The 17,485-nt window shown below is 48.0% G+C and overlaps 1 protein-coding gene across 1 annotated transcript in view; it reads right to left on the reverse strand.

The window, feature by feature from the left end:
* Positions 1-17,485, reverse strand: part of LOC140214441 (uncharacterized) — a 111,141-nt gene that overhangs the window by 32,087 nt on the left and 61,569 nt on the right. The window contains 4 exon segments of the mRNA XM_072285797.1: positions 2,014-2,139; positions 7,356-7,603; positions 11,980-12,043; positions 13,883-14,006. Coding sequence (XP_072141898.1) covers positions 2,014-2,139; positions 7,356-7,603; positions 11,980-12,043; positions 13,883-14,006 — 562 coding nt within the window.

The raw sequence follows: 17,485 nt of genomic DNA on the forward strand, positions 1-17,485 counted from the left end.
GCGACATGCTTCTGTCAGTGCAGTGCGCGACGTGACAAGCGACAAATGGTGACATGCCAAGCTCGTGAAAAATGACACCAGTGTGCACGTTTGTCTTTTATGTTGTCGCTGGTGGTAGTGATGAGTGCAAAACCTTTTTTTTTTTTTTTTTTTTTTTGCTTCACGCAGGTTTCGGTCGTTGCGTTCTTTTCCAGTGCTTGTTTCCTCGAAAAGGTGAAAGTGCTGCGAGTCGTCACGATAGCATGGTGCAGCGTGCAAAGAGCGAAGGCTTTACAGTTCGTTGGCGTGGAGGGATCAGAACAATACGACATTTACCGTTTGTTTACCAGGTTCTTCGTTGGGAAGGAGGAGATGCCTAAGTTATTCGCGAACGCTGCAGGTATGGCATCAGGACGCTGTTGACGACGAATTCAATCAGCGTTAGTAAGTATCACACTAACCACGTGCGGCATATTAAAGTTTCACGATAAAAGATTTCTGATGACAGGCGTAGTCGCAAGGGAGGGTAAAATAAGTACAATCGGGAGTTGGTGGATTCAGGCGCATTAAAGTGTCGAAGTATGATGCAATAAGGCAGTCAAACCGCTCATGCCCTTCTTGAAGGCAACTGAGCTATACGATTGTGACTGTACGCGAGTAAGCATCCGCCACCCGCGTAAGTAGACACACTGACTCTCATTCCCCCTACTTATATTTCTCCCTTTCTCTGCGTGTAAGGTAGCCAACCGGGCGCCACCATGGTTAAACACCTCCCTGCATTTCTTTCTTTAACTTTATCTCTGCGTTTTTACCTCTCTTCTGTGCTTGGTTTCTGGTAGAAGTAAAAAATTTTCACTGATGATTACGGTACTCCCTAATGCGAAATCTGAGAGCAGCTCCATACGTGTTTTGATTTCGCAATATATTGGCTAGTGCGGCACGTTGCAAACGGAGCGAAGTGTAGCGCAACTGCTTCGCCAATCGGGAGATCATGTATGGATAACGCGTGGGCGCGATTCACAGCAGCCGCTGCCGACAGAATTCCGCTCATGCAGAGCTTTGTTTCTATACAGACGACGCGCGCTAGTCTGGAGCCACCTCGTAGCCATCGCCGCCGCACAGCCCGTCTTGCGCGGCACTACGCTTTTCTTCTTACGCTTTCGCCATACCCTCCTTCTCCGCTTTCTGCCTCATAGTTCCGCTTCACCCTCCTCAGGAACGGGCGCCTAGAGCTGCGCTGAAAAATAAAATTCCAGGAGGACCAATCTCACGATGACTGTTGATGTTATTGCAATTAGCGTTCGGGCAATGTATCGACAGACTGTACTGCCACCCCCAAATCGCATCTCGCGTCATGCATGAGCCGTGTACCCCCGCCTATAGCTCCTCCCTCGCGCTTCTCTCTGAACACGCGACGCCATCTGGCGGCGGGTGCACGAAGTCTCCGTCTATTTGAGTGGCGCCCGAGATTGCGCCGGTCGCTCGCCGGTGTGCTAACACTGAGAATTAATGCCTCGCTGCCCACGGGCATACGCCGCGCAGCGCTGAAGCGTCAGGCTAGTGTGCTTGAGGAACCGGTGTGACGTAGGTGCGAATCCACCTAGCACCGCCAAAACTTTAAGGCATCTATTTTTATTGAAGAGAGAGTGGCCTAAAGAGGCTAGATAGGCGACCACAAAGTGGCCAAAGCAGGCTAAAAACATAAATTGCATTAACAGTGAAGCAACACTTCCTGAATAACGGGATGCGAGGTGCAACAAGCGGCGAGTGCAGAATTCAGTGGTGTCAGGGCTGGAAGGGCCAGACGAATACGTCATTTGCCGTGTGTTCTTCGTTGGGAAGGAAGAGATTTCCAAGTGCTTTCGCGTGGGCTACAAGTGTTCCTTTCTTGAGTGTTTAAGTTGTCCTAAAAGTAAAAAAAAAAGTGCAGCAACGTTTCGGCACGTAGCGGGGGTGCGTGGTGCAACAAGCGGCGAGCTGGTGCAGGGTTGGGTGGCGGGCAAGGCGCAAATCACGCATGCGCCGCTTGTTTACCAGGGTTGTCGTTGGGTCGGAAGAGGCTCTTAAGTTTGAGGCCGAAGGAGTAGCGGGGCGCTCGCCTGTTGCGGTGCACGAGCTGTGGGCGGCGTTGAGTTTCTTCTTGGCTTGGGCGGTCGGCCTCTGAAACAGCGCCGCGCGCGTTAATCGAGCGCCGTTCTCGCAGCCATTCCCGCACGACGTTTCGAGTCTCGTTCGCGCCGCCGAGTCGCCACGAAAGAAAGTTGGATACCTCGCTCAGGCAACGTTCTGCAATCAACAATGCTTTCTCAAAGACTCATATCATATCTATACGAACACATATCGAAATAACAGAATACGCAATACGAAAAATTATCAGTTCACAACGGCAATATATGAGACGTACATCTCAAAAATATTGCTCACAAAGTACTCATTTCGTTAGCAAACAAACGTGTATCATACGAGTAAGATGGCAGCAGTGAAAGGGATAATGTTGTGCAACAAAGCAATTCTTAACGGCTAACTCGAACAGTTACGCTGTCATATGGTTTCTGCACGAAATGAAAGGGGTTTATTTTGTAGGCTTGAAGGCAATATGTCGCACTATAGACAACGCGAGCATAGTTCCCTTCTTCAAATGGTTCCATCCAATTACCACTCAGCCTCAGGCATGTACGCGTGTATTATAAAAAATATCAGAAACGCGCTCATGAGCAAATGGACGTACGTGATGTACGCAGTTTAATTTCTTTCTGCCAGTAATCGAGCAAGTCAAGGAATCTATTAATTGGTCGCATAGCAATTCTTGCCCGTTGGTGGTGGCAACCACTGGCAAAATACAAATGAACGATTATCCACGCCAATTATCAGAAATAATGTTATTCTAATATAAACTAACTCTGGCTAAGTTCACCTTCCTTTGTGTCGTGTGAAAAGTTCTTCAGATGAAAAATAACTATATATATATATATATATATATTCATTCAAAATATTCATAGTTACAGAAACGCCTGGAAAGACGCCACACACACACAAGAAAGAAAAGAGCAGACATGCGTTATTCACAACTGTTTATTCCATTTCGGCGTCATAAAAATACACAGCAAAGGCACGCGCATTACCAGCTGCGTAAATGAGAAAGTGACAGCAATGACCAATCCCACACGTACCGACACAAAATAAATGGCCGTGTTGTGTAATACGTCCTTTAATTAGTAAAGGCAAGGCGCAGAAGACCAGGACTTCGACAATTTTTATTTTCCAATCGTCTTTGAGCTTCGTCACTGACTCCTCCGAAGCCGCGAAGCTCTCGTAACGAAGATCGGCCAATTCGCAGGACGCACAATGCAAAGTGAATCGAATCAGAGAGAAAATATCTTTAACAATACACGACCCTGGAATAGGCACGATTGGCTCGCTACATATAACGTCGGCAATATGGCCGCATACTCAGTCGAGTACTGCCAGGGTCGAGACAACAAAAACGTTTACGCGGGTCAGCCTGGACGGATATCTCCATGATGACAAAACTTGCGTATGGATGCCCGTTTGTTTTCGTTGGCGCGCTGTGCATTCCGCGTCCGCCCGCAAGGTTTGCGCGCCATCTATCCGGAAGACCGAAAGTGCGGGAAGCCGGGCGCGCGAAAAAGGCACGTGTTCGGTTGTCCACAAGCGGGTTTTGCCCGGTCATCACAGGTGGCGCTGCGACAGCCAGGTTTCGAATATGTTTCGCGTCCCAGTCACCTGGTCAATGCATACCGCAGTCCACAAAAATTTTCGTAGGCCTGGATTCACGATTGATGAAAACTATTTTCTTCTTTTGCGGGAAAAATAACCTCAACGGAAGGGCGAAGTATAATGACCTCCCCGAACGAAGATCACGCTGTACCAGAGAACACCTATACAAACTTAGAGAAGGGAAACTGTACCTTCCACAGTGCTACGGAAATAAGCATAGCGGTGGCGTCGTGAACGAAAGTATGCGACCACAGGTGGCGCTGTACAACAGGAAACGGAAACGGGGTTTTGCACACGCTTTACCAGGTGTTCTGTGGCTTTACTGGGTTTCTGGCTGCTGCGCCTCGATCGTGCTCCCGCCAGTTTGGTTGCTGTGTGGCAAACGTAGCGCCTACATAAATATGTAGGCGCTACGTTTGCTACACAGCAACTAAACTGGCGGGAGCACGATCGAGGCGCAGCAGGATACATGTAGCGCTGAGTCATATCGAGTTAAGGCACGCTCTAAACTGACTTTTAAGGGCATCCCGAGCGGTTTTTCGTTTATTACGCCGCCGTTGCCCTGAGTTAAATTGTGCAGCCGCGCTCCAGCTGTTGCATTTCGTGTAGGGCTACTGACAGAATGCGGTTTCCAGGTGGCACGATGGCCTCGACTGGAATAAACGCACACGACACCAAAGATTGAGTAAGCCTGAAAATATTTTATTTGCATTTTACAAGTACAACAATAAGCACACGTCTCCGCATCCACACAAACGCGGTTACATAGTCAAGAACATAGTCAAGAAATGGCTCATTAATAAGGGTAGCACAAACGCACAAGAAAGAAGACCTAAGCCACAAAACGTACGGTCGGCTGCTAAGTATAATAATTTCCTTGTCACCGCGTGTCACTTTTATACAGCATCTTTACAGCACTACCAGGCCGGGTAGTTTGGCGGAAAGAACGCAACCGCTTATACGGCCGTCAGCTGCCTCTTCCTTACGGGTGTCATAATTATCCTAATCTCCGCATCAACGTCGTGCAAGTTCGCATACAGGTATCTGTATCTGAACCATATGTGCCAGCTTAATACACGTGTAGTGAAATTATGATAACCACTGCGTCTTATCAAACGTATTGGTTTTGCAAATGCGCATTACAGCTGACGGAACGACATACTGTAAGTGAAGCACAAGAGAGCAAGGACAAAAGGAGGATACAACACTTGAAGAAATGAAGAATTAGTAGGCATACAGCAAACAAGCGATGACGGAGAACACACAATGATGCATCGGGTGTTCTGTGACATCGGTTTGCGTACTTGCGGTGTTATGGAGATCAACGGCATAAAAACGTACCTTCAAGCGTACTCCCTCAACCTCCGCCGCATTCATTATGATAATCAACGCCTAAACAAAATGAGGCACTATTCTTTGCCAAGAGTAGACCTTTTTACAGCAAGTCTATGTAATGACTCGCAGACGAAACCAGCATGCTTTCGAAAATGTTTTACCGCCGTAGTATTCGAACGCCAACGGCCAGGAAACACATCGATACCAATAGGCTGTCGGCTGTCGGTGGTTAATCGAGCACAAAAACCTTGACGCTATGACTAAAAAGCAGCTTCAACAATCAAATTTTTAAAAAATCAACTGCTTATTTGCCTGAGGTAAAAAAGCATCCTTAGACACCTCGATTGTTCATGTCACTGGTTTGTGTAAATTAAAAAATTCAGCATGTTCAGCGCCCCTAGCAGAGAAAGCACAAATTAAAGTAGTCGACCAAATTACAGTAGCTCCACTTGCGCGCTTACGCTGAAACGCGCCTCGATTGATTTTTCGCCCTCTGTGGCCATTTGTTGAACTTGAGAGTGTGCGGGGCCTGGCTGTACTCCTAAATTCCAGGTGCAGTGACAGAAAACGGAACAAATTCTGTGCTCCGAAAACTCATGCGGTTGGCTGTATGTGCTTGAGTCAGAAGGTCACAAGAGTTGTGGCTTGATGCAACACTGGCTCAGTACTCAAGAAATATCGGTACTCAAGAAATAATAAATAATTAAGTGTAGCGCGAGAGGCCAACAGAGTATTCAGAAGAACACAGAAGAACAGTTGAGGCTTGCAAACCAAAGTGCCTTTACCAAGGTTCACTACGATGGCTCCACAGAACTATACTCTACGATGGCTCCACAGAACTATACTCTACGTTGTATTTTTTGTGGCGAATGCAGCGTTGAATAATTAATTCTGGTAGTCATCAAAACACTTACCTCGTCAACTCTTACGCAGGAAAACGCACAGTTGTCGACGGGATTAGAGTCGAAATAAATAAGTTCATGACAAAGCGCAACTGAATGTGCAGATTTCGAGTGCGTTTGTGAATCGGGTCGGAAGCACTCGCTGGGGCTGTACCCCACATACACAAGAAAATAATTATATATGTGCAGCAGTGACCAGCAACAGGCTCACACTAACAGGGAGCTTCACAAAGGAAGCGCAGGTTCGAGTGAAATGCCAATCAATTCACTCCTTCCGGCTCGAGCAATAATCCTGAAATTAAACACGAAGTATTCGGGGCGGCGCAGCCCCGTCGTACGGAAATAGTTGAGAACAGCAGTAAATAGGTGTCATCATAATCGGGAACTGCCGCATTTGCACTGTAGAAATATCCCACAGAGGGCACGCGGAGCCCGATGATGAATCGCAATGATGAAGTGGCACTCAGTGCCACTTTCCTCATAGGCTTACAAGGTTGAGGCACAGTGGGTGTCGCATTTAACCCTCAACTGCAGACTGTTGGTTCATTTTTTTTTTTTGCGTGCTTCTATGCAGTACATGTCACATATCAAACTGTGGTATAAAGGTTAGAAACAGGGACAAAGTGCCTCAGAAAGGCTGGCCGAGGCACGTTATCCCTGTTTATAACCTTTATACCACAGGATGCTATTACATCTGTCAGCTCCTTTCTTGATTTTGGATGTCACATAGCAATGATTCCATTCAAAAATGTACGTGCTGACTTGACATATTGAGTGCTGTCTCAGAATCACGCACAGCGACACAAAAAGCAACGGATTCGCCATTGTCCGAGCCTTGTAACATGCGTGAAAGCTTTGCCGCGCTATATCTCCCAGCAGCAAATTTGAGGGCTTCGAGTTCGCTTCATTCATACAGGGATGGACCACCTCAGTGCCTTGCTTGGTACCGAATTGATACGTGAACGATTCTCTCCTTCGAAAATTCGAGTGAGGAGAACATCCGATTTTCTTTATAAACAATTCTCTCCACCACGCACACAAGCAGAAAACGCATTCTCGCACACACCAACACACACGCATTCACGCAAGCACACACACGTATAACACATGCACCACCGTTTCAGGGCAGGAACGCGCCACCGGTCTGACCAGCACACGTGCACTGTAGCAACTCACCCAGGATCTGTTACCAACTCACTCAGGATTTCTGGCCTGCAACCGTTTGGCAAAGACGGTACCTAACACTGTATAGCATATCCACTCGAAGTGTTCGTGAAAGTACACCAAATGTTGCACTGGCTCCCCGTGCCACAGTGCGCGTGCACACTTGTAGCAGCAGCGTAGCGACAACAGCGACGTGACCGCGACGCGTATACAGCGAGACGCGAGGCGTGCGCTCACCGGGTATGTCGGCGGGCTTCGGGTCCCTGATCTTGGCGCCGAAGGTGTACATGGGCGAGGCGCTGAGCACGCACTGCTCGGCCTTCTCCGGGTTGTAGGCCCCCGGCGCCGGCGTCTTGAAGCCCTCGGGCTCGCGGAGTTTGGGCGCCATGGTGGGCGCCGACACGGTCTCCTTGCCCTTCTCGGAGAGGCCCGCGATGTTGTACGTGCCGGGACCCGGGACGAAGAGGTCGCGCTTCTCCTCCGGCCTGCGATCACACGCGACCACTGAGCATGCGAAGACAGTGTTCACAGGCACAATGGGAACAGTGGGGACAGCGGGAACTCTATGCTCAAAGTTGCGCTAGTCGAAACTTCGACATCTCGGACATTTCCATAGCGCTTCGGGGGAACAAGAAACACGATAGAAGCACAGAGAAAAGACGACAGGACAACAATCGGCGTCCTTCCCGACCTGCTGCCTTTTCTCTATGCTCTTCTGTGTTGTTTCTTTTCCACTTGAAGCGCTGGTACTGCCTCCCAGTGTCCTTCCTTTTCCGTCGACTTTTGTTTGTTCTATGGTGTCTCTTGAAACGCTGGAAATGTTTTATAGGCGAGTAGGAAAACGGCACAAGCGTCATCGTGAGACTTGTTGACGACACATGCCATCGCAATTGACACTTTCCTACACTTGCAGCGACACTTGTCGATTCTTGACGCGACAAGTGTCTTGAAAAGTGTCCTCGCGAAGAAAGCCTACACATAGTATGGGCTTTTAGAACTATACCTATGCTCGCCACAGCTAAAATGTAAAGAAAGTTTTGAGTTTGTAAGCTCGTAGAGCTTTCAGGTTGAGGACGTTGCAGTTATCAGGCGAGCCTAGTGATGTATATGTTCATATGTGCATTTTTTTCTAACTGTATTGTTTTGCCACAGGGCATAATACTGTAGTTGTATTTACTGTATTTTTTATTATTTACATGGTGTAATAAGATAGGTTGCCACCTTTATGTAGCCCCAAGTACTCACCCGTCGCTTGGCAAAGAGTGTGAGGGAGTGAGTGAAAAACTTTATTAGCTCTAGATTCGCTGGTCTTCTGCGGTCTTCAGATGGCTTCGTCCATCTTCTAGCACAACGGTAGGTTGCCCTTAGTCCAGGGCTCTGCTGGATGCTGCTGCCAGTTGTGTTCGCAGAATCAGACCTTCTTGGTCGACCTGGCGATCGATGGAGAGCACTCCCTCCCATTGCTCGGCACTCGGGTTTGGTATAAAGGGTACCACATCTATCTTCTGGCATGCCCGCGTTATGTGATACAGCGTGGGTGTTTCATGGCACCAGGGGCATTTGTCATTGTATTGTGTGGGATACATTTTGCTGAGTACGTTTAGGTTCGGGTGCGAGCCCGTTTGTAGCTGCCTCCCCGCGACAGAGTCCTCTCTGCTAAGGGAGTTGTGTGGTGGTGGATACCAAAAAATATTCTCACAATATATGTGACAAAATGTGGCACAAATGTATCGCAAAATAAACTTCAGACCGCATGAACAGAAAGTTCTGCGCATATGTTTAGAGAGAGAGAGAGAGAGAAAATAATGCAGAGAAAGGCAGGGAGGTTAACCAGAGATAGTTCCGGTTGGCTACCCTGCGCAGGGGGAAGGGTTAAGGGGGATAGAAAGAGAAGCAGAGTGGAAGGGGGAGATAGAAAGAAAGGGAGACAAGCACGAACAAAGCGCGTACACTACAGAGCGGTAGGGGGCGTCATTCTTAGAGTCTGTCGTGAAGCCCCGTGGACCGCAAGAACCTTAGTAGCGCGAGTAATGCCTTCAACGCGGATGTTCTTTCGGAGCACTGGCCTAAAGCTTTCAGTTCTGAAAGTGGACGATTATCCAACTGATCCAGTACTCTGCACATCACTTCTCTCTCAGCACTGTACCGCGGGCAGACACAGATAATGTGTGCTAGCGTCTCGTCGGTGTTGCATGTGTCGCACGTGGGGCTGTTGGCCATTCCAATGAGGAAAGCATATGAGTTCGTAAAGGCAACGCCTAGCCACAGACAGTAGAGCACGGTCTGCTCACGTCGTGGTAACCCAGGCGGGAGGTGCATCCGTATGTCCGGAGACAACGAACGCAACCGACACATGGTGAAAACATTCGAGTCCCACAGGGGCAAGGTACACTCACGGGACATCAATCGCAGCTCAGCCGCAGCGTCTGTTCGCGAAAGCGGAATGAAGACTCGTTGACCACTTTCATGTACAGATCGGGCGGCTTCGTCGGCGTGGTCATTCCCGCTGATGTTACAATGTCTGGAAGCCACTGAAAGATTATGTTGTGTCCCTTGTCATGGCTTTGATGATATATGTGCCGAATTTCTGAGGCCAGTTGTTCACTGGGTCCGTGGCGCATTGGGCTTCGCATGCACTGAAGGGCTGCCTTGGAGTCACTAAAGACTGTCCATTGTTGCGGTGGCTTCTGCTTAATGAAATCAAGTGCAGCACGGAGCGCCGCGAGTTCTGCACCCGTCGATGTGGTCACACATGAAGTTCTTAATTTTATTTCCTCAGATTGTGCCGGGATGATGACTGCAGCAGCAAAGCTGTTGAGTTTTACAGAACCATCTGTGTATACATGTTGCCGGAATCTGTGCACGTTGTGGATGTGCTCCAAAGTTGCTTGTTTCAAAGCTTGCAATGGCGCTCCAGCTTTCTTTCTGATTCCTGGAATTGTCAGTTGCACTTGCGGCCGGTGCAGACACCACAATGGATCTGACAATCGTGTAGCGGGCGTAAATTCTGATGGCAGGTAGGACTGATGTCTTACAACAGTTTTAGCAAAAGTTGAAAGTGGCCTTTTTGCTGGCAAGCAAGCAAGATGGTGCGAGGGAATCCGAGTCAGGTGTCGGATGTGCGCTCTCAGGACATCCGTATCAATGTAGTCTGTCAAAGGAGCGTATGTTTAGATACCCACAAAGATATGTACACTATCATATCGCCAGCAAACGGCGACAATAAGTACTGTGTCTATTTATACCTCAATAAAATAACGCGTATGCAAACACAGTTGCTTCGAATTGTCCTAGAACACGCACAAAAAAAAAGTTCACAGTTCCACAGACGAGTGCGCAGACCGCAAGTACACGCATACATAACAGGTTATGTAAATGCGTGGGCACGAGCAACAGCCACTGACGAGCATTCACTGCAGACGCGGTGGCGGAGCACTTCACCGAGGTGTTCAGGTGCTGTGCCTCAGGCCCAAGATACGATATGGGTGAGGACCGCCGCAGCCCGAAGCCTCTGGAGAGAGACTTCCTGCGCCCAAGTTTGATTACGAGGAAGGCAGCAGACATACTAGGGATTGGAGCAACATCAGCCCCGTCGTAGGAGAGCCTTCCGGGTTATAAAATATGGAGTGAGAGTCGTTATGCAATAGTTGCAGTAACCTTTTCTGTTTTTGTTAGCAGAATGCATTGCCAACTTCTCACACGTAATATCCTTAGGAACGTGATGTATACTGCGCTTTGTGAAAGGTACTTTTAACGCCAAGTATTACAGCTCTGGAAGGTGAAAATGCTGTGCACTTGTAGTACAACAGTAGGGTATGCGACCTGGTTGTCTGTAGTTCCAAACAAGATGCCTACGCTTGTCCACGTCCCCATTTTTGCGTTGTGTGTCTGGTTTCACGCGGTTTAACACGATATACTACCGCTACAGATTTGCTGGTTAACGCGCTGTTCTCTACGCAATCACGCAATGAAATAACAAGCGTTATATTAAATAGCTTCACTGTCACAAATACACGCCTTCAAACGCATCATTCCTATAATAAATCAAACAGCTTTCTGGATGTGTTCGGCAATTTGCCTACCATTGGTAATAATTGATTTCTGCACAATTTTTCTTTCGTTTTGTTTCTTTCGTGCAGTGAACGAAGAAATGTGCTGGCGATGTGGGCTGTTATTAGACGTTCGCCTGTTGCCTATATATCGCTCTCTGACTATGCATGCCTGTGCTATAACAAACTACATACATCCCAAGCCTATAGCCTGCATACGTATAGCCTAAGTAATGTGAAGTTTTGTTCGTCCGATTAATTTCACTTCTGCTTTGTGTCATTTTCCTTCGCCTTGACATTTCTTAATTCAACTTGAATTGATTTTTCATGTTTCAAATAACTGGGTCATTCGGTGGCTTACTTTTTCAGAATTTTAATCATTATGTAAACAGCAAAAAATAAATAAGAAATAAAGTTCATATACAGAGGTCTCACACCACTTGACTGAATACTTAACAAGGCCTCGCGTTCCTACAAATAGCGGTCACAAAGCACCTCGCCGCGTTGTCTGATGCAAAAACTCTCACTGTGAGCACCACTGCACCGGATTCGCTATGCTGTGAGCAGAGTGCACTGATGCGGTTGCAATACTTGGCTCCTTCTTCATCAAGTGCACATGAATAGTCAGCATCCGCATGCTTCCTTAATTCCACGTTTGTTTCCGTGAGAGCGTGTATAGAAATTCACCCAACGATACGGGAGTGCAGATACGGCTGTATATACCATTTGACATGCATTAAATACAAAAGAAAATCATTCAATTACAGATGGGTGTCGCAAAGTTATACCAGCATCCGAAGTGAGCGACTTACTTGGTTCCAAAGGTGAAGGCCGGAGCCTTTTGACCTTTCGTGACATTGGTGCTTGCCCTGTCCCCTGCAAAGTTTAGGGAACAGTGTTGAGAACTCGATCGATGGAATATCCTATGTACTGTACGAACGGGCTCGCGCATACGCGACGTCGCTTCGGTAGTGTCACATCATAAGTTGCGTATTCACATGGGAGCACGGCGTAGGGAGCCCTTTATTGCGTTAGCCAATTATATGGACTCTCAAGGCGCATTTCCGCCGTCGGCGCCGGCGTCACCGTGGTGTTCCGTATAGCGGTCGAAGTGCGATAACACCGTGGCCGCGCACCGTATTCTGTTATAGGTTCGAGTGAAAGCGTGCGAGGGTGAGCCGACGATGGTGGCTCAATATCGCGCGCGCAAGGAAGGAAGGCGGGGAGGAACCGCGTCGTCTACCACCGCGCGCGAGGCACCGGAGGCGCTCTACTCCGGCGGCGTCTATGTATGGCGCAGCTGAGTGCGGCTGCACGGACCCCATCTTGAAAGCAACCTGCGATAAGTACCGCGCCTAGGTGGGCGGATGGTTGATAGCTTCGTGTGCGCTGTGTTCTGCCAAAACATTGTTTGTGCTTAAATGTGCTGCTATTATGTAACCACTATTAAAACGTTCCAGTATCACGGGATAGCAGTAAGTATCAATAAAATATACATATAAAAATTGCGAGGTTCGTGCGCTAATGAAGCAGTGTTATTCTGCTCACTGTTCAAGCATGTGGCCCCATTTTCAGTTTGATAAGAACAATTTAAACATTTGGGCTGAGATTGTAATGAAGGCCGTGGTCAAAATTTATTTATTTATTTATTTATTCCTATATTTGTTATTTCTTCTAACCTACTGATGACTGACGAGAAATCATCAGTAACAACTAAAATGGGGTCTAGGTGGCAACGCGCGCCTTCTTCGGGGACAGAATTAAAGCATTCAATGGCATTGGGACAAGTATTGTATTTTAAACATGTCTGCAAAACTATTGGATTATGCAATGTCTGACTTGACTTAATGTATTGGGTTTGATATTGGATTTGACTAACCAATTCAGAAGCAACGTTCCGAGTTTGAAAATATCTCCATATACTTCAGGTATTCTGCATAGAGGCCCTCATGGAGGAGGGTTAAACATGGCAATAGAAGGTCAGAAGACGATGATAAATATTTGTTATAACGAAGTAATACAAACTGAACTGAATTTTTGTGTACCAGCTTAATCTTAGAAAGATCAATGGCCGGAAATACAGCCCTAACGTTGTCGTATATTGAAGATGGAGAAATTATAGTAACGAAATGATACGTTAACTGATACCCCGTTACTTGAATAGCATTACGAAATTGTAGCTATTATATATACGTGTAGCTTCTTACATTTAAATCCATTGTAATGTTATTGCAGCGTAGGCCACGAAAGTTTAGGGGAGAGGGACGATTTCGCGATGAATGGGAATTTCTGCTCTTGTAAGGCATGGGGCTTCTGATGGAGCACTTTGTAAGTAGCAAAGACGACTCCTTACTGAAACTTTGAATTCGAGGCCCTGAGTTCGCAGAAATGCTGTTTATCTTTTTTTCTCTCGAATTTCGTGTTTGGCAGACAGTAAGTGTTAATCATGCCGAAAGTTTACAAACAACATTGTCTAAATTTTTCTTCCTTTCTTTTACGTCATGTACTAGGACTGTGCTTTACGCTTTTATTGTAAATAGGCTGTTCTCGCGTTGTGCTTGCTTTACTGTACCCTACCGCCATGTAATGTTGCGGACCATTCCGAGTCCGTCAGTGGCTTTTTTATGTGCAGCCTGAACGTCAGCGGGTCTTTTGTTCAAGCGTGTTTCGTTTGTGTGTTGTGTTCAAGTGAAGTTCAAGTTCAAGGTGTCTCACCTATGGTTGACGGGATAGTGAAGGCCCCCGGACCGGGTGTCTTGAAGTCCGACGATATGGGGCCCCGTCTCTTGGTCGGACTCCATGGTCGCTGCTGGACGTAGTAGCCCGACACATATTCGCTCTGCGAACGATGAAAAAAAATAAAGCGCGAAATCTTAGGATCACAATTTCTAATTGTTGTGCGTGCGTTTGCTTCGATAGAGACCCATTTAAACAACGTTACGAGTCCCTATTTGGTAAAGTAGTACCTATTAGAGCCTATCCTGGAGTCGCTTTCTCCTGCATAATTTAAAACAAAGCGCTTCGGAGAAAAGCACAAATCCTGAGGACACTCTGAAACCCCGGAGTTAGAAGCAGCGTCCATATTCACGAATATCCCTTACGCTATAATTGCATCTCCGATCACACTGTTTTTTGTAGTTCTTTATCTACGTGCCTTCACTGTGATAATCCCGCGCGATCGTTTTATGTATCCCCCACCCCGCCTTCTTTTCGTATGCGAGTTGCGACGTCTGCGATGTGTGCGATAGTTGTTTTATATTTTACGATCTACCGCTAATACTATATAATGTACCATGCTTCATTCTGTTATTGTTCCTTTTTTATATTATGTAACCCACTCCCCTCGACAATGCCTCGGCGCTTGAGGGTGTGTCAAATGAATGAATGAAGGAATGAATGAATGAATGAATGAATGAATGACAGCAAATTCTTGCCAATCCTGACGCTGGACATGTCAGCAAAGTCGGACATGTCTAAGGCGAAGAAAGGTCTCGAGGGTGCGAGCGGGACTCCGTCCTTCTTTCCCCAGACCTTTCGAGCAGTACGCGGACGTAAGAGGACGTCGGCTAGAGGAACGGACGTCTCCCATAGTTCCGATGGGCACAGATGCAAGGCGCAGAAGCTTCATTTATCATTATTTTTTTCTTGACAAGCGCCGTAAGTAACTCGAGACCGCTTAATATGCTTCGAAGCTCTCGATCGATAAGCGACGACCGCTGTCTCGCAACGGTTCGCCAGGTTTCGTTTCTCCAATTTGTTAACCACCCGTCACATTGTGTACCGTAAGCACCTGCGTTAGCGCTCGCTGCTCGCGTCAATGGTGTCGCCACGCGCTGCTGATCGCGAGGTCGGAGTTTCCATTTCCGGCCGCGCTGGTCGCACTCCGATTCGAACGAAATTCAAAGATTTCCACATACGTATAGCTTTACGTACACACTTTAAAGAAGCCTCCGCTCTCTTTCTATCCCCCTTCACCCTTCCCACGTGCAGGGTGGCCAACCGGAACTGCCTCTGGTTAACCTCCCGGCCTTTCCATGCCTCCTTTTTTCTCTCTCTCTCTCTCTCTCTTAAAGAAGCCCAGGTCGTCAACGTTAACCGCGAACCCTCCACAACGACGTCTCCCACAGCTCAATCAGTGTTCGCTTTGTGAGGTTAGACCCCCGTATGTCCCTCCAATCCTGTCACTTTCTCTGTTGCGTCGTCGATAACCGTGACGCAACAGATTCGCGTTGCGCGCGCGTTACCACTTTCGTCAGGGCCAGGCGGGGGAGGTGAGCGCGTCGTTGCCCCGTCGGCGTACTAGAGCGCGACCGCGCAGCGTCGCGCGCAACGGGGACGCGACGACGTCCTTGCGGCGTCTGATACGCGAACCGTCAACGCAGCGCACTCGTCGCGTCGGCCTTCACGCTCTGCCGTCGACGGAGCGCGCGTCCCGCGTTGGAGTCGAACAAAAGTGGACGCGCGCGGAAGCCGCAGCGACCGCGCGCTATTCGCCTGCTACATGGGCGCGCGTTTAGAACCGTCTGGCGCCGGACAGAGAAGGGTTCGACAGGGCGAGCGACCTTAGCCGTGGGGCAAAGCGAATGCCGCGTCTCGCGATTCTCACCCGCGACGCTCTCTCTTTGTGGGCCAAACACGAGCGGCGGATTCGAGCCAGTTTCTATCGCTCGCGTGCCGGACACCCGGAACGGAAAAATAAGAAGGAGAAAAAATAAAGTGCGACGGTTCCATTGAGATTTCACTCGTGTGAATGAAGCATTAACCGAAAATACATAATATGACTGAGCGAGGAATATGGGATTGGCAGGAACGACCAGCAGGAACGGTGGTTGTTATGCTTTTCTTTTTCTTTGTGTGTGTCTGGTTAGGTAACCATATGGCGAAGCCCTTTCATTCTCTTTCAATAATAACGATAGGCGAACAGGAATCAATGCAACGTTAAAGCCGCCTCTCGGAAGACACAGTTACGAAATTGAGGCTGGCCTTTTCACCATACGTATACCACGCGTGCCGATCCCATAGATACACATATTAAGTTTCTTCGTCGGGTCTTCGCCTTCTCGATTGATTGATTGATTGATTGATTGATTGATTGATTGATTGATTGATTGATTGATTGATTGATTGATTGATTGATTGATTGATTGATTGATTGATTGATTGATTGATTGATTGATTGATTGATTGATTGATTGATTGAAATTGTGGCAGCGCTCGTTCGTTTTACTGCGCCTTTCCGCGTCCTGTTTCTCGCAGGCGGATCCAGCCTTTTCCGGAGGCACTCTCCAGCCTGTATTGAGACGTTTCATTTTACAATGCTTATATTTTATTTAATGCTTATAATGCTTATTATCTTATAATAATGCTAATAAAAAATGAATTCGTTTAGCTGAATCCTTCGTTCTTCATAAATTAACTAACCCCTTTCAATATCCTTCTTCCATTTCTATACTGATTTTATGTTTGAAGCCACGCCAAACTAGCCAACCATTACTCGAATTCAGCTTCTTGCGCGTGATTCCTTTATTTGTCACTCTCCGGACTATTTCACTTTAAGGCGACGTTGAAAACAAGGGATTTATACTACAGTCCCATAGGATGTGAGCCGCGGTGGATGTGGCCACGAGAAGCCAGTGAGAAGACGACGATCCCGCCGCAGCTAGAGGCTGCAACGAGGATCTAGGACCAAGATACACAACTAAACGCCGTCCAGCAGGTCTCGGCAGCTCTAGAGAGGCAGCGACCTCGCGAAACCGAGGCGAAGGGGGGCAGCACCCCCAGGAAGGGGGCGGCGGCCCTCTCGGATCCGCGGAAGTAGCGAGGAACCAAGACCTCGAGGAGCACAACGCACGAGACTGACGTAGTCGCCGCGTCGCGGTAAAAGCTTGTCCTCCCTGCGTGGAGCGAGCCTAACCGACTCTGCAGGCATATTTACTAAAGTTGTTCTCTCTCTCTCTCTCTCTCTCTCTCTCTCTCTCTCTGAAAACAAGGGACCTGTCTGGCGCGTGGGACTGAAAAGTAAGAGCAGTCGCCGCCTCCCGAGTTGGGGCGTCAAGATCGTTACTACGCCAATTACGCAACGTCCCGTCTAGTAAAGCCAGCATGCGGAGAAAACAGCAGGAAGCCACGAGTCAGTGCTCTATTTGGGCCCTAATGCAGCGTATTTCTCCAACAAGCGGCCCTGTTGTTGCCCGAGCGTCCTTCGTGGCCGGTTTGCAACACGCGGCTAACTTCTCAAGACGTAACCTAACGCGTCTGAAAAAAACAACTCGCCCCAACTGGCAGACGGTCGCGCAAACCACATTAGGGCACAGCATG

This window comes from Dermacentor andersoni, unplaced genomic scaffold, assembly GCF_023375885.2.
Source record: "Dermacentor andersoni unplaced genomic scaffold, qqDerAnde1_hic_scaffold ctg00000044.1, whole genome shotgun sequence".
Taxonomy (NCBI): Eukaryota; Metazoa; Arthropoda; class Arachnida; order Ixodida; family Ixodidae; genus Dermacentor; species Dermacentor andersoni.